The sequence below is a fragment of the Ursus maritimus genome, unplaced genomic scaffold, assembly GCF_017311325.1.
Source record: "Ursus maritimus isolate PB19 unplaced genomic scaffold, ASM1731132v1 scaffold_5, whole genome shotgun sequence".
NCBI classification, from domain to species: domain Eukaryota; kingdom Metazoa; phylum Chordata; class Mammalia; order Carnivora; family Ursidae; genus Ursus; species Ursus maritimus.
Window position 1 is genome coordinate 2,250,730 of NW_024426663.1, and position 25,324 is coordinate 2,276,053.

General features: G+C 36.6%; 1 protein-coding gene across 1 annotated transcript in view; it reads left to right on the top strand.

Annotated features, from left to right (window-relative positions):
* The window catches only part of TMEM232 (transmembrane protein 232), an 84,641-nt gene extending 67,285 nt beyond the window's left edge, over positions 1-17,356 (top strand). Inside the window, exon 10 of the mRNA XM_008704928.2 lies at positions 16,853-17,356. Within this exon, the coding sequence (XP_008703150.2) occupies positions 16,853-17,101 (249 nt within the window). The 3' untranslated portion in view covers positions 17,102-17,356. The remainder of the gene's footprint in view (positions 1-16,852) is intronic.
* The last annotated feature ends 7,968 nt before the right edge of the window (positions 17,357-25,324 follow it).

Consider the following 25,324-nt stretch of genomic DNA (forward strand, 5'->3'; position numbering starts at 1 on the left):
GACAGGTCTGACGTAATTCTGATACCTTTGCCTTGGTATGTGAGAAATTTCTTTGCCCTGGCCGCTTTCAATACTGTATCCTTGGATCTAATATTTGCAAATTGCACTATGACATGACGTCGTGTAGGTTTGTCGTGGTAGACCTTGGGAGGGGTCTTCTCTGACTCTTGGACACAATTGCTTGTTTCCTTTGCTAGATTAGGGAAGTTTTCAGCTACAATTTGTTCAAATATCTCTTCTAGACCTCTCTCTTTTCCACCCCCTCGAGGATGCCAATGATTCTGACATTGGAACGTTTCATTGAGTCAGTAATCTCCCGTAATCTACATTCTTGAGATTGGATTTTTTTTGAGCCAAGTTTCTGTTTTAACTTTCTCTTCTACCATCCCATCCTCCAATTCACTAATTCGTTCTTCTGCCTCATTTACCCTGGCCATCAGAGCCTCTAGTCTTGACTGCATTTGATTCATAGCATTTTTAATTTCTGCCAGATTTGCTCTCATTTTTGCTCTTAGAGATTCTATATTCTCGTTAATATTTTCGTTAATATTTTTTTCAAGTCTGCATATCATCTTGACCATTGTTATTCTGAACTCCATTTCTGACAATTTGGTTATATCCATATCCATCAGTTCTGTGGCAGAGGCCACAGACTCATTATCTTTTCTTTGCTGGGGGGATTTCTCCTTTTTGTCAGTCTGATGAGGAGAGGTTGCAGGGGTTGCCCAGAGCACAAATTATTGACCAGGACCCAGGCAGTGTGCACTTGTTTTAGGGACCTTAGGGATGTGGGCTTCTTATTTTTTTAGCCTGCCTTTTGGGGGAGGGGCCTGCCGCGCTGATATTCAGGCATCCCTGTTTGAGTAGAGTCGCTCTGTCTCCTGCAAGGAGGAATGGGGATTGGCACAATGTGAGCTGGTGTTTCCGGGCTTTTGTTCTCTGGCGGCTTTCCCTGGCAGTTTTCTCTGATTCTTCTGAGAGTTGGAGCAGCAGTGGACGAATCCTAGCCTCTGTCTCAGAACAGAGAGATCACAGTCTGCTCTCCACTGAGCTCTCCTGGCCTCTTTACCTCTGTTTCTGTTGGTGCCGCTAAAAACCCTGCAGTATCCTGGGTTGTGTACCCCACAGCTGGTGTTCCAGCCCTCACTTCCAGGGCTGGCATGTCTCTGTCCTTTGTGTTTCTAACACCGCCAGCCACCCCTGGTTCCCTGCGCTCCCGAGCTCTCTGTTTCAGTTTAGTTCCAGTGAGCGCTCCGGAGCTCTGGATTTCCATCTGGTCGCACACGCATTCCAAGGCTCACGGTCTCAGTCTGCTCTCTGGAGGGTGCCGGTCTTGGAGTCTGGCCCGCTCCCCAGTGCAGGTGGCTACTGCTCCCAGCGCCTGAGCGCGGAGTCTCCCTCCCCCTTCTGTTTATCTTCCGATATCTGTGCGCGGTGTCACGGCTCCCCGCTTCGTACCTCAATACTCAGCACTGGAGATGTTCATTTGTAGAGATCCAGATGTATCTTCCTGTGTCTCAGGCTGATTTCGTGGGTGTTCAGAATGGTCTGGTACCTATCCAGCTCGACTCAGGGGACCAGCTAAAAAAAGGGACCCCTACTTCTCCGCCATCTTAACTCCCCTCCTACCTCTTGGTTTTTCTAGTTCTAGTTGAATGACTATGTATATTTTTCCTTCACATTCAAAGAAAATCATTATGAAATGAGCTATCCATTCTTCATGAAATGCAAATGTGATTTTCCAGAATGTTTTATCCATATGGTATCCTATGATATTTTAAAACTCCCACCAGTTTTTTTCTTTTCTATGTCTTATTTTGATCTAGGTTAATTTGTTTGTTATCCTAAACTACACTTTTTTCTTCCTATGACTGAAGTTTCTGGTTTTTTCTTGGTTTCACAGGTGCAATTATCCTAGCACTCTTAATATCCTGTTTTCTAATAATAATTACGGATGTGAATGAATGTTAACAAGAAGAGCAAATAATGATTTCATTCTCTGTAATGGATTGTCAAAGCATATGGGTGGGCCATTATTGCAACACAGACCATTTATGCTCCAGATTCTTACTAGGCAACAAAAACTTAAACTCCTTGTTTTTTAATCATAAATCTGACTTGGAGTAATAATCTTTATGGAGGACTATCTAAAAACATGCATTCCTTTTCTCTAGACTTCTAGTATCTTTTTATAGAGAAGACAATCAAGAGCTATCCAATTGAACTATGTTGTTTTAGATTCCATGGGCTTGCTTTTATGCAACCATGTTTTCGTTTTATTCTTGGTTGTGGATAGAACATAGAAAGAAAAAGAAAAAAATAATTACTATTTTATCTATCACAGTGATGACCACTATATCACTCAGTATCCCCTTTGTTGGTATTTAAGAAATAATCCCTCCTTAGTTTCATGTGCTCTCTGAACCTTATTATTATTTTGTATAAGCTGCTCAATACAGTTTTTAAGAAATGAGAGTCAGATTTTGGCTAGTTGCTTAACAGAAATAGAGGACTATATGTCTTCATCTCACCCAGTCTTATTATTTTCTCTTTGTTTTTTCATTTTCCATCAATTTTCAATCATTCGTATTATTCTCTGGTTTTGCACCTATTTTTATATGCTACTTCACATCTCAAATGGATTGTATACTGTCACCAAATAAATAAGACAACTCAAATTTGTCATTTCTATAATTAGAGTCCTATTTATGTGCCTGTTTTCAGGGCCAATCATTTGGTATAGGATAACCTTCTTTCTTCAAAATTCTAGTAAATATCTATAGATGATTACATTCGAAATTCGTAAGTCAGTTAATCAGACATAGCAGATATTTTTTAGTTGGTAGGTCCAAGGAAAGACCCATTACTGAAGCAGTCAGTTCTGAGAATAAAATAATAAACAAAAGTATAACTAGATGTGCTAATTAATTTTTTATGCTTAGTGAGAAGACTTCTAAAGGATGCTTTCATTTTAAATAGTAAATGTGTGGGAAAGCAAGTTTTCCTCAGAGAAAAATCTAAACTATAAATTTCTTTTTTGTTTTTAAAGATTTTTTATTGATTTATTTGAGAGAGAAAGAGAGCACTTACAAGGGGAGGGACAGAGGGAGAGGGAGAAGAAGACTCCCCACTGAGCAGGGAGCCCGATCCCAGGACCCCAGGATCATGACCTGAGCCAGAGGCAGACGCTTAACTTACTGAGCCACCCAGGTGCCCCTAAACTAGAAATTTCTAAAGGCAGTTATATTAAATTAGATATAGTATGTATTTAATGTAAGAAATACATTTATTTGCATTAGATAGATTAACTAAAAGATACAATTCACTCTATATCCATATTATCTAAAAGTTAGGTAGAGATAGAGACATTTGGATTGTTAAATAACAAAATATGTGATTTATGGATATAAATGATAGAATGCCTAGCCAGTGACTTTGAAATATCACTTAATTTAGTTTGAATTCCCTTATTTAATATTAAGATACTACCAGTATATACACTAATAAATTATATAAAAAATTTAACCAAATTCAGTAGAAAATATGAAATAAATATGTACATATTGGGTCCTAAATCTATTTTGCCATGCTGAATTCTGTGGAAGACACAAAGAAATCCAAAAAATGACCTTTACACAATAATTTCTACTGTCTCATTCAGGAAACAGAAGATTCAGAAGATGGAATATCGTAGGGGCGCCTGAGTGACTCAGTCAGTTAAGTGTCTGCCTTCAGCTCAGGTCATGATCTCAGGGTGCTGGGATGGAGCCCTGCATGGTCAGGTTCCCCGTTCAGTGGTCCCTCTCCCTCTGTCCTCCGCCTCCCATCCATCCCCCACCTTGCGTGCATGTGTCTGCGTGCACTCTCTCTCTCAAATAAATAAAATCTTAAAAAAAAAGAAGATGGAATATTATATCTATGGCAAGTCCCATCAAAGTTCATGGCACACAATGAGAGTTCAGATAAATATTTGGTCTCTAACTTTTTCCTTACATTAATGAGGAATACATTGTTGTCATCTTTAAGTAGTACTTGAGCTGGAAACTTAAATGATGAGTTATGTTAAATGACTCAAGGGAGCAGGGTCAAGGAGTGTGTCTCTTACATAAGAAAATGTGAGCCACGCAGAAATAAGAACACTGTAAGAAAAAACCATTGGTTTACTTGTGCAGTTGGAGAAAAAGGTTTGGATTGGGCAGTAGTAGACATTACACTTGAAAGTTATGTTTGAGTTACCAAGCTAATGTCTTAGAAACTTAGAGATGGTTTCATAAAAATAGAAATGCTAAGTAAAACAATTAGTTTTAGGAGAAATTTTTTTTTTTAAATTTTGATAGATGGGTAATTTGTGTTGGGTAAAATCATGTATACACTTTCTTATACCTTTATGATGAATTATTGTTTTGGAACTTTTGGTACATTATTAGAGTAATTGTCCCCAATTTATTTAGGACTCCCTATATTCACATCCATGGCATTATTCCTTCTATACTCAAATTCTTGGCTTGACCACATGACTTGATTTGGACAGTAAGATAATACCAATGTTATACAAGTGGAGATTTTACTTTTTAAAAATTATTATTATTTTTAAAGATTTTATTTATTTATTTGCGAGAGAGAGAGAGAGAGCGCGCACACATGAGCCGGCGGTAGGGGCAGAGGGAGAGGGAGAAGCAAACTCCTAGCTGAGCAGGGAGCCAGATGCAGGGCTCAATCCCAGGACTCTGGGATCATGACCTGAGCCAAAGGCAGACACTTCACTCACTGAGCCACCCGGTGCTCCCAAGTGGAGATTTGAAAAATGCTTACATATTGGGGCCCACTCTCTCTTGTTCTCTTGGAACACTGTAACTGTCATGGGAACAAACCCGTTACCCAGTTGGAAGATGAGAGACAACATGGCACAGAGACAAGCCATTCTAGTTGATCCACTGCCCCCCCCCCCCAAGAGTAACCAGTTCCTGACTGACTGAACAGCTGACTACAGACATATGAATGGGCCCAGCTAAGACCAGAGGAACCATTAAGTGTCCACCTTAAATTGTTGACCTGTGGAACTATGGGCTAAATAAATAACTGTGTTAAACCTCTAAGTTTTGGGGTGATTTTTTTTTTTTTGGCATAGTAAAAGAGTTGCATAATTGAGATTTTAGTCTACTAAATTATTCAATATAAATGTTTCTTTCGTTTTATCATTTTTTAAAAGGCACTGATAATAGTAGATTTGTTGAGCATTTACTATGTGCCATGTACTAAACACTTTACATGCATTATTTAATCCTCATAAAAACCATATGTTATTTGTATTTTCATGCTCTTGATTTTACAGATGAGGCAATTGAAATTTTAAATAAAGACATTTAAACTTTTTGAAAGGTGAAGTAACTTGCCCATGGAGAGTGTGGTAAATTACATTGTTTGCTTTTTCTAATGTTGAACAATCATTGCATTCCTGGAATGAAAACACTTGATGATGATGTAATAACATTTTTAATATTGTTGTATTTGTTTTGATAATATTTTGCTTAAGATTTTGCATCCATGTTGATGGGTGCAATTGTTCTATAATTTTTTTTCTTATAATGTTTTTGATAAGGTTTTGCACCAAAGTTATGCTGGATTTATGGAATGAATTGGGAAGTGATTATCTTTTTTCCCCTATTCCCTGAAAGAATTTTGTAGTATGGTTATAATTTCTTCTTTAAAAATTCTGTAGTATTGACAAAGGAATCCATTTGTCATGGATACTTATGGAAAGGTTTTAATTGTGACTTTTTTTTTTTTTTTGACAGAGAGAGAAAGAGAGAGGAGCAGGGAGGGGCAGAGGGAGAGGGTGAGAGAGAATCTTAAGCAGGCTCCACACCCAGTGCGGAGCCCGATGTGAGGCTCAATCTCATGACCCTGAGATCAAGAGTCTGATGCTTGACCAACTGAGTCACCCAGGTGCCCCGTGGAATTCTTTTACAGTTGTATAGCTTCCTAGGCTTTAATTTTCCTTGCATCAGTTTTTTTCTAGGAATTTCATCTGCGATATTTTATGAAGTTGCTCGTAATATCTTTGTATGGTAGCTCAATGTCTTCAGGATCTGGCATGATAACCTCTCTTTCATTCCTGACTCTTACTATTTTTGCTTTTGTTCTCTTTAATCTCTCATGCTAAGGATGTAATCAACTTCTTTGTCTTTTAAAAAACAACTTTTGGGGCACCTGGGTGGCTCAGTCAGTTAAGTATCTGACTCTTGATTTTTGCCTGGGTCATGATCTCAGGGTAGTGAGATTGAGCCCTGAGTGTGGCTCTGCGCTCAGCATGGAGTCTGAGATTTTCTCCTCCCTCCCTTCCCCCCTCTCATGCGTGCGCTCTCTAAAATCAATCAATCAATCTTAAAAAAAAAAAAACAAAAAAACCTTGATTCTCTTGATACTGATATTCTATATTATGTTTTCTCTAATTTCTTTAATATCTGATATGGATTTATATTTCCTTCTGCTAATTTTTTTGCATTTAATGTATTGCTCCTTTTCCAAAATTACTTAACTGTAATTTTGTCACTGACTTGAAGAATTTTTCTAATATATGATTTTAATACTATTAATTTCCCTCTACACATTAATTTAGATGTATCCCGAAAGTTGTGATAAGTAATATTTTAATTATCATTCAGTTCAAAAGAGTTTCGAATTTCTACTATTATTTCTATTTTAAGCCACAGGTTACTCAAGTTCATGACTTAGTGTCCACACAGATGGAGGGTTTACTGTTATGTTTGTGATTTTGATTTCTAGTTCAATTCTACCATGCTCAGTGATGATGCTCTCATTATTATAAAATGTTCTTCTTTATAATAAGTCTACCTTTTGGTTATGAGTATAATCATAGTAGCTTTCTTTATTGAGGGATCTTTTGATTAGTGTTTGCATATCTATTTTCATGTGTAGCTCTTTGGAGAAGCTGTATTTTTTTTTTAACCTAAAGATTATGGTCTTTAAATTTCAATGTTTATTCTATTTACATTTAATATCATTACAATATATGTGTTTATTTCTGTATATTGTTATTTACCATTCTATTTGTACATCCTTTCCTTTTTTAAATCTCATTTTGTGCCTTTTTGGGGAAGTTTTTTTTTTTTTTAATGCCATTTCATCCCATCCCCTTTATTTGTCTGGTGGTTACACCTTTGCTTGTTACCCAAGATGTTACAAAGTGAATCCTTGTATTATTGAAGTCTAACATAAATTTAATATTTTCCTAGACCTTAAAACTGTCTTAAAATATTTTAACTTTGGGATGCCTGGATGGCTCAGTTGGTTAAGCGTCTACCTTTACTTACATAATCTTCCTGTTGAACATTTTAATTGTGTGTGTATATGGATGTTGTTTGTGTGTATATGTAGTTACAGATATCAATATATTATTAATATTTTTGACACTTAATATTCTTTAAATTTACCTACATATTTGCATGTTTCTTTCTTTATTCTTCTTGAATCTCTGACCTTCTGCATGGGATTATTTTTCTTCTGCTCAAAGAAGACTGCTTCATATTCTTTTAGTATCTCCTGGTGGCTAATTCTGTCCATTTTCATTTACTTGAAGAGGTTTTCATTCAGTTTAATTCTGAAGGATAGTTTTATTGGCTAAGAATTCTGTGTTGGTATAGATATGACATAAAATTAAGTGTCTAATCAATTGCTCTGTTTATTCTTCCAGGCAATGGTGTTCCTTGCATCCTTTTTTATGACTTTGGTCATAAAGGTTTTTTTCAGTTTATTATAAGCTGGTATTTTTCTAATGTTAAATTGCATATTAGCATGTCTTTTTTTTTAATGATTTTTTATTATATTATGTTAGTCACCACACAGTACATCCCCGGTTTCCGATGTAAGGCTCGATGTTTCATTAGTATGTCTATAGTAGGTTTCAGGAATAATAATGGCTAAACTAACTCCATTAAACTCCCCACACCTAATTATTCGAGTGACCGAAGTGATTAGCTTCTCTGCAGTTCTCAGCTTTTCTCTTCTGTGGTCTCTGTGCTCTGTTCTTGTGTTACTCCTATGTGATCCTCCTTCCTAAATTCCACAGCTCATATTCATTCCCTTTCATGTTTAATTTCTCTGAGGAAAATAATATATTTATTTCAGATTTTAAAAGCTGCCTTTTAAAGGAAGTTAATCGTGATACTGTAGCATAAGTTAAACAACTAAATTTCAGATATCTGAACAAGACAAAAGCAAAGTGATTTCAAAAGAAGGAGCACATTTGGTCTATAGGTGTAATATGTTATAGCGAATATTCTGATTTTATTAAAATCGTGCTTTTTTGTCCGGAATAGTCTGAACACTTTCTATATAACCTCTCTTTGAAGTCTGTTTAATCTTACAGAACATGTGCGTGGTAAAATCAAGGTTCCTTTTCTTTTTTGATACTACGTTGGCAACACTTACATACAGTAATAAAACTACAAAGGTTATTTATTCCTAAATATTTTTAAATTTTCCTTAATAGTTTACTAATTCCCAAATTCCATTTAACCACTTATATTACTAGCCTGTGATACCTGTTTAGGCAACAAGTTCTCTGGTGTAAAATGGGCAGCAGCTTTCTTTCACAAGTGGTAAAAACTCTGTCAATCTTTAGGTGCTCCCTCACTGCTCGATGTGAGTACGGAACATCTAAAAAACCTATGAAGGCTTGTGTCTCAGATGCTTCCATCGAAAATAAAATATGCATTCTACTTTTATTTCAGTTAATGCAAATGACTATGTTTATAGAACAACCTTTGTTTATTCTTCCCCTCCTAACACCTTGTTGCCAGAAGCTTTCCTCACGTAAAGTCATCATCATATTACCTACACAGAGTGAAACAAAGCCTTAATGATAAACTATAGTACATTATAATGGGAAGGGTTTGTTTCAGAAGGATTGAATATACCTCTATGTTTATAGAATTAAGTAGAAATGTTCTCTTTGTATACTTTAAAAATAAATGTGCAATTCATATGATAAACTATTGAATTCAATGAATAAAATTTTGTACTTAATACCTCAATTTATCTGTATCACTGGTAAATCTTTTACTAACTATATTATGTACTCTCGTGTCTTACATGTTTTTTTAATCCACAATAGCATCCTATCATCTATAATTCTTGTTATGTCTGTTCATGAAATTTAATGCTTAATGGAGGTTACAGGAGAGGTGAAATATTTAATAGCATATTTGAAATGAAAAACAATTGTAAATAGATCCCTGAACATGAGCCCTTCATCTGACAAATTCAATATAAACCCAACTGTTACCTGAGTATTTGGGAAAGAAATAAAAAAACTCATATACTCATAGTGGCATAATAAACAAATGTTAATTGATGTGCTTTGTTTGAAATACTTCCAGGGAGACTTGCAATGAGCAAGGCTCTTCTGTACAGGCAATTCAGCAGCATATGTTGGCACATCTAGGAAAAGTCATCATGTATAAATTCTTTCTTCCATCTGGTATATGACCTCAAATATCAAAAAGAAATATGTACAGCTAGAATGAATATGCGACTTTATTCAGAGTACCTTCAACTCATCAGGTAACACTTTGTGGTTAACATTTCATGGTGAGATCTTTAAACTAAAATTTATTTTTATTCTTAATGATATTATTATACTCTTAATGTACTCTATAAAGCAGCAAAATAGAATAAACAACACTATTAGTCTCTATTCTCTCAGTACCTACCTCTTTCCTCCTCCACATATGGCTCTTCTTTCAACATATATGGGAACTCTTGAGTGTGGAAAGGGAGATGTGTTTTGGGAAGAGTACAGTCTCTTTAAACACTTACCAGAATTCTAATGGAACAGGTTACACTGTTTTGAGAGAACAAAACTATTTGTAGAACTTAACAGTGAGCCAGGTACTGTGCTAAGTGTCTTACATATATTAACTCACCGATACCCCATAAACTCTCCCGGCACCGCCATCACCCACACAGATGGGAGTGTCTGAGTCTAAACACAATGAAAATAAGTGGCTGGTGGTGGCTGCATCTATGAGTGCGCTTAACCCAAAGGCTCTGCTGTTTCCACTCTGCTGTGTCCTCTCTCCAAAATTAAATATAAACAAGGCACTAATATTTATTGAAGAATTTTTGTATGTCAGACATTACTAGAAAATATATTCAATTTTTATGTTTAAGCTTTATAATAACACTATAAAGGGGAGTATTATCATCATCCCATTTTAGAAATAAGGAAACCGGCTCAGAGAGGTTAAATAACTTGTGCAAGATCACACGACTGGAAAGATGGATATTCCCATCTCAGTCCTTTTCTTAATCTACTACATCAGTTCTTCTTAGATTTTAAGACCTATAGGACTAGGGCCTGAAATTCTGCATTTATAATATGCTCCCAGGTAATGACGGATAATGATGAGCTGAGGACCACATTTTAATAGTTAGGAGTTTCTCATGCTGTCCTCCCTTGTGAGATTTTGTAACTCCTGTAGGAAATAATCTTTTGAGACTACCAATGACTCACTTCTATTTAAATTTTGAAATTTAAAGAATAAAATTGTCATTTTCCCCCCTACAAACAAGTTCAATACTCCCAGCTCTAGGATTACTTAAGGAGAAGTGGAGACACAACAGAGAGAGATGAGAGAAACAGAATTTGCTGTAAACTCTGCTGCAATGGCTACCATCCTATTTCTTTCTTTTTTATTCTCTCACGTCAAGCAGAGTGTGAGCTAGCTTACATGTCGATGTGTTTGCTACATTTCCTTAATTATTGATAGAAAATTAAAAAGTCTGGAGAGACTTTATTTATTTAATTAATTAATTTATTTATTTATTAACATTGCTACTACATCATAATTCCTTGGAGAATTTCCCTTTGTGCTGATTTATCCATCTGCTTGCTAACCTGCATAAATGCTAGTTTTTTACTACCATTGTGCCCAATACAAAGACAAAAAGGTGGGCATATGTCCCTACCCATGGCTAGAATATGTGTGTGAGAGAAATATTTTTAAACACTACCCTCCCAACTTTAATATTAGATTAGTAAAATTAACATAAATATTCAGAAATTGCCATTCATTTCTTAGTAAAAAATGTCAAGTTTCAATAATGCAGTAAGGAAAATTCTGAATTTTATTTTATTATTATTTTTTAAAATTTATTTATTTATTTATTTGACACAGAGAGAGAGAGAGAGAGGGCACAAGCAGGGGGAGCGGCAGGCAGAGGAAGAGGGAGAAGCAGGCTCCCCATGGAGCAGGGAGCCTGACCTGGGGCTCCATCCCAGATCCCAGGACCCTGGGATCATGACCTGAGCCGAAGGCAGACACTCAACCGACTGAGCCACCCAGGTGTCCTGAAAATTCTGAATTTTAAAACCTACCTGGGCATTGCTAAAAAGTAGGGACATATGATAAAAATGTAAATAATGTATAAATAATGTTTAAAAATGGAGTTTGAGATAATGTTTATTGGTAGGCCAAGTAGTAGTAAATTTGTGATTTTGGTATCTGTTGTAAGGAATGGTCGTTAATATTTTGTGTTAGTCTACTTCCAAAAAGTATAGATACATATTTATGTGTGGTTGGCATTTAAGTCTCTGGATTATAACATTAGAATAATGGCTTTAAGAGAAGGAAGACTCTTTAAAAAAGAAATGACTCTGGTAGAGTAATCATGATTCTATTTCACAAATCTGTTAACATAAAAGTGACAATGTAACACAATTGTTTTCAGCCTGGCAGAGATTGTATCAAGTGTTCTCTGGGGTAAGCTGCAAAGGCTGTTTTAGGGCATTCCTGACAGAAATGGATGGATACTTTTTTAACTTCTCACTGCCTGCTAAGTTAACCCTCCCCAAACTCTGAGAGTGGTTATTATTATCTCCATATCACAAATGAAAAACATGACAGAATGAAACTAAACACAAAACATAGGCCTAGAGAGGTAACATTTCCCAAAGTTTGCATCCTCAACTAATAAATGGAAAAGCCAGAACTGATTTCAGATCTAATTGCAAAGCCCATTTTATTTGCTGGTACTTCCTCCAGAAAAGCAAACAAACAGAATCTCTTCTAGATAAGGTAAATATGCATTTGACTGACATTTGAGACTATACTTCCGTAGTCGAATGCCTTGAACAACAATGGGAGAGATAAATTTACCTGGGCTTTCAATCAGTGAACCATGATGAGATGTAGAAATGCCTTCCTTTTGCTTCTTGAAAGAGCTGGCATCTGAATCTACAACTTATCTGGTCTGGGAGGATAGACAGCAAGGGGTAGCCAAATGAGTCATGATAAAAACAGTGTCAGTATTCTGTCATGCAGGGTAATGTTATGTCTCTGAAACAATGTATTTTACCAGAAATTTACCAAAAATTCTTTCTGTTGGTTAATTTACTCACACATGTATTGATCCATCGCTTTTTAAAAAAAGATATTTTATTTATTTGAGCAAGCGAGACAGCACCCAAGAGAGCGAGCAATAGCGGGGGATGGGGGTGGGGCAAGGGCAGAAGGAGAGGGAGAAGCAGACGCCCCACTGAGCAGGGAGCAGGGGCTTGATCCTGGGGCCCTGAGATCACGACCTGAGGGGAGGCAGACGTTTAACTGACCGGGCCACCCAGGTGCCCCTCATTCATCATTCCTATAACGGAAGAGCTCGTAGTAATATACTACCCGTTATTATTGATTTTGAAGTACCTTTTCTTATAAAAAAAACAAAACAAAACACAAAAACGAGCCAGGGAAGGTAAGCCGGGCGGACCCTACCCGTGGACCACCTGGCCGGCGCCCTCGCAGCTGGAGGTTCTCCACGCACCTGGCGTCTGAGGAGGCGCGCACACGTGGCGCAAGGAGGCGGGGAGCCCGGGCAGAGCTCCGCTGGTCACGCGGACCCGGGCTGCTGTTTCTGGCTTCCGGCGCGGCTCCTACCACGCGGACTCGTTCCAATCAAGCAACTGTTGCAGTGCTTTCGAGGAGCTGCTCCCGGAATACCTCGGCGGTATTGAGCTAATTGCACCACCAGTGCCAGGGGCGACGCTCTGCAGTCAACAGCTTGTCTGTTCAGGATCTCGTGTTCTGCTCCATAGCTCTACTCCTAGGAGACTCAAGCCAAGAAACATCTGCACAGTAAGGCCTCCCTCATCCGCAGTTTCGCTCTCGGAGGTTTTCGCTACCCGTGGTCGCCATGGTCCGGGAGCAGACGAAGCTCATGGCCAGTCAGCAGAATGCCGGCGGAAGCTTAAAGCTGCCTCAGCGCCGGCGTCGTTCACCCCCAGCCTCTCACCGAGGCGTCTCGCGTCCTCGCGGGAGGGGTGAGTACAGGACGACTAGATAATTTGAGAGACAGAGAGAGACCACACTCACTTACCTTTAATTACAGAATATTGTTACAACTGTTCTATTTTATTTTTATTCTCTCCCTGAGCCTAATTTATAAAGTTAAACCCTTTCGTCGGTGTGTATGTATAGGGAAAAACATATAGGGTTTGGTATTATCATGGTTTCAGGCATCCACCGAGGGTCTTGGAACATATCACTGTGGATAAGGGGAGGAGGGTCTCCTGTACGTTTTCATTTTCTAAATCCAATCCAGTTGGTGTGTAGACATCCGGTGTGACAAGGAAGAAACAGGTCTTCGTTGACTCTGTTTATTCCATACCTTATTTTATCGACACAGAAAATGTTGAGGATCCCAAAATGGAATGGTTTGGGGAGCATGTGGAGGGTTTGACTAGATAATGAACCCCAATATTAAATCTGCTGGAGTTTCAAGTACAAGATGAAGGGAAACAACATTCAAAATTAGTAAAGAGATGATTTGCTTAAATGTGGTTTAAGAAGTACAAGACACATAAAACCCTACCTGAAAATGAATATAGATTTTATCTCATCTACAGACAAAGGATGAGTTGTGGAAAAGAGATTCGGTTTTCACTTGGTTCATTAATTCCATAAGATAGGTAATATAAAAAGCTTCTAAGATTCTATTTACATATACATTAGAAGGTACTTCCAGGTGTTACTCTAATTCCTTAATGTCTCAGCTGTGCTAATTTAAGGCCAGTGTGCTCTAGGTATTGTTAAGCTATCACTGTTTCTTGAGAACTGAACTCGTTGAGGCTTTGGATTTGACATCGCATTTGACTTTTTATATAGTAATTGACATGTACTGGGGCAGTGATGGACTGAGTCTAACCCGAATCCAACCATAATGAGTAAATTTTGCTTATGTGCTTATCACCTGTTCCTTTCGAACAAAAATGCCAGATTCATTTAGCTGAAATGATTCCAAAAAGTGCATTGACCTCAACTAATTTCAAAATGCTTTTTATTTCTGCATATGTTGAATACTTTTTACAATTTAAAAAATGATCTGTTTTGAAGGTAAAATTGACACGTCATGAAATTAAAATGACAAATATGTGAATCAAACTGTAAATCAAGTATTTGGGAAGTGAAGAGTGGAAACTTAAATTCAGAATTTTTGTACTCTTTCTGTAAATACTTTTTGAAGAAACTCTGTGAATTAGAATAGCCTCATTTGGAATGATTTCTGTTACCAGTCAATATTTTTAGATAGTTAAAACCTGGTCCTAAGCCTAAAGTGGGCTGAATTCTGGAAAGCAAATCTTTCACAGCTGCCTCTGGGCACAGAATCCTTTTAAAAAATACATACTCCTTAAAGTCTTTTGTTCACATGGTCACACACTGATGCTTACATGGTCCAGTATCTAATATCCCCACAGTAGTCTTGATAACTAAGGTCATTTTTTTTAATCTTTAGAAACCTACCCTGGAACAACCATATTCAACAGATCTCAAGCTACTGAGTGTGTGATTGAACCTTACATTTTGTTTCATACGTGAATGTTGTGCATCTATTTTGGATTATATATTGTGTTTGTGCATTTCTGTCTTTATTCATAGTTTCTTCTCAGGTTATGGAATTGATTTGTATTGAACGCAAACTGTAAATAAAAAGAAATGGCTAGAAAAATATAGGTGCTGTAATTACCTTTTAACAGATGAACCTGCAGGCTTTGAGACATTAATTTCCTCGAAGTCACAACAGTATGAAATGTGCTAGACACCATTTAATTTCTTAGTTCAAATTGAATGCTCTATGATTTCAACCTAGTTAATGATCACGATATGCAACAACTGGGGATAATAGAGACATAATTGTCTACGCTACATACTATAAACATACATGGTTTTGCATTTTATTCTTTCCCATCCTCCAGAGCTTTCAGAGAAATCCCTATTTACTTACCTGCCTTTTGCTATTTTCTTCATTGCTTTAACCCTTTGTTTTTCAGTTTTTATCATGAGATTGTTCTCATTTTTTCTCACTATAATTTTGTCTAAATGCAATAGTCCGTTTTCAAACAGTAATTTGACTGAGGCAAACCTGATCTTGACATCTTAAAGAGATGTCATCTTAAAGAAAAAAGTCTTTAAGTTGGATGTTCATATGCAGGAAAACATTTTCTGTTCCTTAATTTTCTACCATACGATCACTAGGCATATAAAATGAATCCTGAGTGACTGGTAATAAACTGCCTGAAGATGGGTAATTTTGAATAAAAAATGTAAAAATGTTAATGCAAGGAGGCAGCATCCAATTTATTTACAAAAGAATTCCTAACACAAACATATTGTGAACATTAAAAAAAAATGTAACACATGAGATTTTGAAACTTACATCTTTATTTATCATTACCAATTCTAGCCGGAGAAAATATGCCTCTAGCCATTTCAAAAGAAGGTTTAATTAAAAACCAGTCATGGACATTATTGAACATAAATAGGAAATTTCGGAAAAGAGCTCTTTCCTGACTAAAAATTGCTTAAGTATTGTGGAATTTTTTGTTAGGTCTCTTTTCGAAGATTAGAACATACTAAATTTAATTTAGGTATAAATCCTAGAACATCTTCAATGTGAGCTAAACACAAAGCCCTTTCCATTTTTTACTTAACACAAATTTTGTTCAAAGAAAGTTTAGATTTTTTGTTTCAAAGAAAGTTTATGTACAGAGAAATGAAATTCTCATTTAATAAAACAGGTACATTAACTCAACTGATTGCATGAGAGACTATGGACTCTGAGAAACAAACAGGACTTCGGAGGGGAGGGGGTGGGGGACTGGGATAGGCTGGTGATGGGTAGTAAGGAGGGCACGTATTGCATGGTGCACTGGGTGTTATACGCAACTAATGAATCATTGAACTTTACATCAGAAACCAGGGATGTACTCTATGGTGACTAACATAATATAATAAAAAATATTATAAAAAAACTCAATTGATTACTTAATTTCTTAATATTATAAATATGAAATTCATGTATGGGAACCATACAAATTAAAAATTATATCATTAAGGGGCACCTGCATGGTGCAGTCGGTTAGGTGTCTAACTCTTGGTTTCGGCTTAGGTCATGATCTCAGGGTTGTGAGATCAAGCCCCATGGTGGGCCCTGTGCTTAGTACAGAGTCTGCTTGGGATTCTCTCTCCCTCTCCTCCTCCCACTTGTGCTCTGTGTCTCTCTCTCTCAAATAAATCTTTAAAAAGAAAGGAAATTATGTCATTAAATTTTTGAAATTTCAAGACTGGTTTTGTTCATGCTTAATTGTTTATTTCATTAATAATTTATAACTTAAAAAATCTTTTGGAAATCTGCTTTTTTTTCTTATTTTTATTTAACAGGAAGAATGCAACATTAGTCAAAGGAAATGAACATACATTTATCTTTTATTTAAAAATATATCATTTTTCCTCTCATTTAATTCTATTTCAAGTGATTCCTTTTTCTTTTCTTTCAACAGGCTGAGTTAAATGACCCAACTGATCCCTTCACTAAGCATAGTTCAAAAGTCTCATCAAATGTAGGGGATGAAACTTTCTCCAAATATATAGGATGGAGAATTGCCAATGCTCTTTCCAAACTGTTCTTCCCCTCCACTGGAGCCCATGTTCTTCCTTTGAAAGAACCATTGAAAAAACGGTATCCAGTGAAATATCTGAACAAAAAGGATTCCATGAAGGAGAGAGTTCTACATGTTACTGTAAGGTAAGGTGAAGCACTATTCATATTGGTCCTGTTATTCTATACACTGCATTTCAAAATCATACAAACGGTATATTATCATGTGCTACATTATTTAATTCATGTTCTCTTTTTCAACTCAAATCTTGGCTCCAACAACTTCTAGGTATTCTATCATAAGCAAGTACTCTTCTTAGCAACTGTTTCTCCATATTTAAAGCAGATAATATTATGTAATATAGATCAGTGTTTTAATGTGGTGACAGCCTCCCTCCCATCACTGACCTTCATTTGCTGAGTCTGCCCCCATCTCTCCCTATCATTAATTGCTTGTGTATCCTTCCAGGGTCTATAAAATGTAAACAAAATAAATTACAAGTATATTGTAAATTGTCTTTCCATTTTTACATTAAAGTTAGCATACTAAATATAACATTTGGCATCTTACATTTTTTATTTAACTTCATTTCTTAGAGATTTTTTTCATGCCAGTACATAGAGAATTTTCTCATCATTATCATATTTTTAATCTGTTATGATGTTTTCCTTGGAATGAATGTACCACAGTTTATTTAATCAGTTTTCTATTGGTTTGCATCTGGGTTGTTTTCGATTGTCTGCTACTATATATTACCACAAAATTTAACTTTCCACATAGGTGTTTTTATACATGAGGAATAATTCCTGCAGGATAAATTCTCAGAAGTGTGATTTCTGAGTCAGAGTGTACGTGCCTTTGTAATTTTGGTAGATATTTCCTAATTGTCTTTCAGAGGAATTGTGCAAATTTATATCCTCACCGGCAATATCTGAGAGTACTTGTTTCTCTTTAATCTTTCCAATAGAGGGTGTTGACAGACTTTTGGGTTTTGATAATGTGAAAAGTGAAATATGGTTTCTGTGTATAGTTTTCTTAAGGTAATTGGTTTGAATAACTTTCTTATGTTAACAGTCTTTTGTTTTTCCTTTATGTGGTATTTAACTATTGCTTTTGCCCATTTGTCCACTGAGTTTGTATCTTTTTCACTTAGCTATGAGGGAACTATTTATATATTAATTGATGTGTCCCTTTGTCTATGGTAAGAGCTACAAATATTTATTTTTCCCTCCACTTTTTACTTATCTTTAAATTTTGCTTATAGTACTTTTTTGCCTTAGTCATTTTTCTAGGTAATATAATTTATCAATTTTTCACTATATATCTATTTAGGAAAGTTCTTTTCATTTTATGATTAAAATCTTATATTGTTTTCTGGTACTTTTAAGGATTTATTTTGAATAGTTTAGTCATTGGTCCATTTGAAATTTGTGTGTGTGTGTGTGTGTGTGGTGTGTGAGTTGTCAATCCAGATGGCTACTCAGTTGTCCCAACAATATTTATTGAGTCACCTATCTCCTTTCAACATTTATTCTGATTTAAATGTTATACTTATTAAATGCTGAGTTCTTATTTATTTTCTTTTACTATGTTCTAAAAGAATTTCAGTAATTTGGAATTATCTACTCTTTCAAGGTTTGGTAGAATTCCCTTTTAAACCATCAGTACCTTATACCTCTTCTAAGGTAGCTCTTTGTCAAATTTTTCTATTTTTGTATGGCTGTTGGCAAGGCTGATGGAGCCAGAGTGCACAGGCACAGCTAGATTCAGTTCTTACTGTTTGAGGTCCGTGTCATAAAAGTATCTGGAGTATCAATCCTGAATATCAGTCTCTTCGATCTTTCTCTTTCTTCTTTGGTCAATTTTAGCAGATTATGCTTCCTTTGAATACTACTTATTTTATCCCCCTTTTCAGAATTTATTTGGTCACAATTGTCCAAAGTAGATATTAAGATTCCTCTGTTTCTGTGGTTGTTTTCTTCCTCAACCAATTCTCATTTTCTTTATTTTCATTTTGTCCCTTTTATTCCTCTTAATTAATTTAGAATTTTATTCATTTTATATTATTTTTCTACTGAACCATCTTTTAGATTCTAACTCAGCATTTTCTTAATCATTATTTGTGTTCCAAAATTATGAAACTGTTGTTGCCCAAAGGCAGACTTTATTGGAGGTATAATAATTGGGTGGAATAAGGCCAGTAGGCAGGCTTGACTGCACAAAAGTCCACAGAAAAATAGATAAATGCTTGAGCAGCGTTCTGACACAGTGTTGAGCATTTTTTCAAGAATTCTAAAATCAGTAAGGAAGATACGTACATTTGAATTGAAGGATCACACGGCCTGGACTTCAGTAGTCTTGTTGGAAGAAATATTATAAAAATACTCTTCAGTGTATATTATAAATATTTGTAAGGTTGCAATATATCAAAGTATAATGAAAATGTCGGCTTTAAATATCGAGGGTATTCAGATTTACTTTAGAATTCCCAAATGTATTCTGTATATTCTCAAGGACCAAAGACATGTAAGAAAATTAATCTGGGGCCACAGAGAGCACATTGGACAAGTGTACTTTGGCTTCTCGTTATGCTCAGTTGAAGGAAAAGATAGAAAACTAGAAAAACAGAAGAAACTGGATACTGACAAGAGGAGATGAAGGAAATAGCAGGGGAAAGGGTCAATAGACAGTAAAGAGGCAGATGGAGATGAATGGTGCCTGATGGGACACAGAAAGGAAAAGCAGAGGAGAGGAGAGACATACTGTCAATGTTTAGAATAGCAGAACAGGGGGGCACCTGGGTGGCTCAGTTGGTCCGGCTCTTAGTTTCGGCTCAGGTCATGATCTCCCAGTTGTGGGATTGAGCCCCCGTGGGGCTCTGTGCTCAGCGTGGAGTCTGCTTCAGATCTCTCTCCCTCTCCCTCCTGCTTGCTCTCTTTCTCTCTCTCTCTGTCTCTCAAATAAATGAATAAATAAAATCTTCTAAAAAATAGCAGAACAGAGAAATATGAGCAGAAGGAAAGATGAAAGAGACAGACTGAGAAGAGATATACTAATGAAAGGTGTAAATGGAGGGATGTGGGCAAGGGTTGGGGATAGGGGAAGAGAATATGCAAAGTCAGAGGGAAATTGAGATAAAAGAGTAGTGGCGTGGGGTTATGACTCAGAGAGGCCTATAGTTTTGAAGGATTAGTAAATTAAATTTCTCATCAGAGTCTACAGTTCATTACGCAAATGACAATCATTCATCATTAATCTTTGAAAAAATGTCATCTCCTTATCCATTTTTCACAGCTCATTACAGGCTCTAGCAATTTAACTTAGAGTGTCTCTGGCCTGACCGAAAGAGCCCCAGCAGCCTCAATGTCCCTCTGGCAGGAGCACCTCACGTGGCACAGCTCGGGGTGGGGGGTGCAGCTTTCACAATGCACCATTCATGCTGTAGTGTGTGTGAACAGTGCCCCCTGGAGTTGTGCATATTACCAGCTTCCTTTAGGGACAGAGTCCTCTTGGGGACAGCAGGGGTGAGTGGAGTAGGGCTACAGCTCAGCGGCCTGAAGACACAGTTTAGATCAGGCCTGCCTGAACAGTCTCTACCGTCCAGTAGGGCTATGTGAATGAAATCCCTGCTTTTCAAAAAGTTGTTGAAAAACAAACTTCAGTCTAAGCTACGCATTGATGAAATGTCTCTGGTTCACTAAACATGAAGTGCAGGAAATGTTATTTCTTCCATTCGCTGGGTTCTGCATCTGTTCAGCCTCACAGCTAGCTCCTTGTGTTGCTTCTCCACCTCCTGCCACTTCCAGGTCCACAAGCTGGAATCAGCGCAGTTAATGAACACCTGAGCACGCTCAAGTTCTGTAGCTCGTGCACAAAGACTTAACGCAAAGCCTGCTGGGTGCTCCGCTCTTTTCACCTCTTAAAGGTCGTCGGGTGCAGGGTCGTATCACCAATTTTTCATCAAGTGTTCCTAGAAATGTCCATTTTGTGCTTTCCACCAGTAGCAATGTGGAAGATAGTGAGAAGGCCAACATTTAAGGACACCTACAGAAGATGGACAGGAAATTTAAGAGAATGTTTCTTCATTGCCTTGGAGAACTAAAGCATACTTACTTTAGTGTAAAAATCTGAAAATTTACTATTAAGGAGAAAATGGGAGCTTCCTTACTGATAAAGCATCTGCTACATCTCATGACCTATAATTTTCTCCAAAAATATTTTTCTTCACTTGTGTTTTTAGCCTATAACATTCTTAGAAAGCAGGAATTCTGTCTTTTGTATGTTCATAATGTATATTTTACTCTGAAGGATTTGCAGATTTGGTTTCTTTTATGAAAATTTTCAAAAGAAAATTATTTTGCTTCTGTATATTTTCTTTTTTTTGTTTGTTTTGCTTCAAGTTAGTGGAACATGCTCTTGGATGCATGTTCTTTTTGCCCCTTAGCATTTTTTTAAATAAAAAAAATCATTATGGTTTTTTACTATATCATAAAACTGCAGCCAAAAAACCAGGCATATAATACTTCTACTTCAAAGCATAGTATTTTCCTTTTCTCTCATTGTTAGTAAAACTATCATAAATTTACCTTAAGGCTGAGAATTGAGGACTCTGAAGACCAAATTTTCAAAAACCAGTTCCCACATCTGTTTTGCTTCTGAACTTTCTAAGTGTGTTTTCTAAGCTTACATCTTGAATCCCTATAAACTTACGAACAACTAATTTCTTGCACATATGTAAAGACTTGGAAAATTCTAACTTAAAACTTTATCTCTGGTTGTGCTTAGTTTGCTCACAAGTTTTATGTCAGAAGGCTTCATGAGACCAGCACACGGAAGAGATCTGAGGTGAAACTAGCAAGAATGGGTTGAGCGTATCTGTTGTCATTTAGGCAGGAAATTTTACAAAGCTGACTTCATAAATAGTCATACCCAAGGCTACTGCATCTTCCCTGAAGCTTCCTTTATAAATGGAGCTAATTCCAAAGTAATAGAATGAGGAGTAGCTAACATTTATTGAACAGCAACAAAGCAGGGAAAGGTAATTCAATGTCCCGTAAGAACAGGCTTTATTGGAAAGACCAGTGGTCAGTGGGTGAGGCACATGGTTCTTTCTCATTATCCCACATAGAGGGGTGCTGGGGTTAGGGAAGTAATTGGACATTCACTGGGTTTGTGTTTTGAGGGAAGAGACCCTGCCTGACTGCTACTGCACCTTCTTATAATGGAAGTGTGGAAAAATACCTTCTCAAGGAAGAAATACACATTTTGGACTCGGTTGCCAAGCCATCTGAGGTGGGGCACCAACTGGATAGGGGATGGTAGAAATGCCAGCTGCCCAAAACCAGGAGCCCTTGGGAAGTTTTCTTAATGGTTGTAAAAGATAGTCATTGGGCTCCTTGTGAAGTTGGGTTTAGGAAAAACTCCACCAAATGAACGGACTCTTAGGACCCCTAGTTCTAGCCAGCAAGTTGCCTGGCAATTTCAAGATGAATCTCTGATGTCATAGTTGAACAATTCTGTTTGCCATCCCATATGAGAGCCTTTTATAAACAAGGCACTGTGCTAAGCACTTAGATGTATGACCCTTGGATATGGATAGATATGATTATTTTGTCCATTATATAGATTTTATAGATCTATAAAAATCTCCCTTTTGTATATGTGGAATCTGAGAGGTTAAGTAATTTGCCCAAGGACTCACAGTCATTAAGTGTGGGAGTCTGAACTTAAGTGCGTTCTGACTTCTGAGTCTACTGTGATCCTTTCTTTCCCCTCATGTGAAATTAATCTGATGGCAAAGCCTTGAGCAGTTTGTTAAACTTCATAAGAAAAAGGTTTTTATTTCTTTTCAATTTCTGTCTCTTGATTTTTCAGAACTTGATTTTGATTAAGGGATGTTTTTTTTCTGGACTCTGCATCTCTCTAGTTAATATTAGGAAATCTACGTCAAGGTGGAGGCACTTTGAATAAGTCAGTATGATTTTTTTCCCCTTCCATTGGCTCTAGTGAAAATCATACTGACTTACTAGAAAGTGCCTCCTCCTCGATGTAGAGTGCATATATGTGAAGAGAGGGGGAGAGAAGGAGCGCGCGAGAGAGATTGAAAGTTAAAAAATGGAGAGCTGCAAAGAATTCTTAAATGTCTTAAAACTTTCTAGTTCTGTTTCACGAAGGGAAAAAAGAAATCTGTGTCTCCCTCACAAAATGTCAAATATGTTTATTTGTAGTTTCTTTCTGACTGATTTAGATTAAGTAATTTAACTTTTCTGAGCCTCAGGCTTCTAATCTTTGAAAATGTAAAACGTACATCCTCTCAGGCCTGTCCTGACGATAGAAGGTAGAACTGTGGATACAGAGCCTGGGCATGTCAGTTCCTTTTCCCCTTTGTTCTATAATTAGTAGATTTTCTTAAATATTTTTCTTTAGAATATAATATTTAATTCTTAGGAAAATTAGGATCAATAAGTGGAAGATTTACATTTTTGTGCACATATATATTATTAAGCTATGAATTGCAGTTAGCAACTTTTCAAAGGGAGCTTACAGTTTCATGACGATTTCCTTTTTGGCTATGTTTTTTCCCCTTGTTTCTAGTTTTAAAATGAAAACACACTTCACGATGGCTCCATGTCACACATGCTTTGAGGGTATGCTGTCAAGACCCATTACGGAAGAGTAAAGTGGAACGTTAATAGTTAGCATGGCAATTCATAATTTTCAGCTGAAGAGAGATAAAAAGCATGAATGGGTCTTCAGAGATGAGCTCCTAATTTTTGAGGTTTTGTGATTTGATTATTAAAAATTAGTTAGATCATCAGCTCAGATCAATCATTTAAAGTGTTAAGATTTCTAGAGTTTAAAGTGGTATTAGAAGTGAAGTCCAACTGCCAGTGACAGAAACAAATTTCACACATCCCAAATCCATTCCAATACATGACTCAGTTTACCTGCAGTCTTGCCTGAGAGAGAAATCAGTCCTCATCTGTCTTCTACTGTTTCCTAGCCTTTCCTGCCTTTTCACTGGAGACTTGGTCTGAACAGCAATTTTAGATGTCATCGATGGGACCACAGCTTTAGCTGTCACTTTCACTGTGGTGTCTTTATGCTTATACAACAGGGGTCTAGCTTCAATACAATCATCAACCCCAAGAGTTTTCCATTCATAGTAACATGATGGGAATGCAGTATCTTAAAAATGGCTTAAGTATTAAAATGAACTGGGTGAGATGTAAAAAAAATTCTATGTTTCAAATACAGGTCAGCTAGAATCAAAATGATAGCCTTATGGGAAGACAAAGTTGTGTAATGGAAAACAAAAACAAAATCAATTTTTCTTCTGTGTTTTGTTTGGTTTATCATGTGAACTTTCCTCTTTTTAAAAGATAAACTTGACATGTAACATTGTATAAGTTTAAGATGTATAGGTATTACTCTGATACACTTTATAAATTATAATATGATTGTCAATATAGTGATATTTATCACATTACATAATTATAGTACAATATTATTGTCTATATTCATTATACTGGGCATTATAGCCTATGGGTTATTTGCTTATTTGCTCATTACAAGTATGTACCCTTAAGCGGCATCACTGTTCTCCTCTATCACCTGTTAACCAGCATTTTACTCTGTTTTTTACAGTTTTAACTTTTTCAGGTCTCACTTACAAGTAAGATGTAGGATTTGTCTTTCTCTGAATTATCTTGCTTAGCATGATGTGCTCAAAGTCTACCCATGTTGTCACAAATGGGAAGCTATCTTCCATTCTCATTAATAATGTTCTGTCGTGTATTGACAGCACATCTTTTTTTATCCATTCATCCATTGATGGACATTTGGGGCATTTTCACATCTTGGCTATTGTTGAGTAATGGTGCAATAAACATGGGAGTGCATATATTTCTTTGAAATCCCATTTTCATTTCCTTTGGATATATTTCCAGAATTAGAATTGCTAGATTGTATGGTACATCTATTTTTAGTTTTTTGGGAAACCTCCATACTGTTTTCTATAATGGTTGGATTATAGATACTTTACATCCCCTCCAACAATATATAATGGTTTCTTTTTCACCACGTCCTTGTCAGCATCTGTTGTCTCTTGTCTTTTTGATGATAGCCATTCTAATAGTGTGAAGTGATACCTCATTGTGGTTTTGATTTGCATTTCCCTGATTAGTGATGTTGAGCTTTTTTCATGTGTCAGTTGGCCATTTTGATGTCCTCTCTGGAGAAATGTCTATTTAGTTGTTTTGCCCATTTTAAAAATTGAAAATGTTTTTTTGTTCCTGAGTTGACTGAGCTCTTCATATATTTTGAGTATTAACCCCTTATTCGATATATGGTTTGCAAAAGTTTTCTCCCATA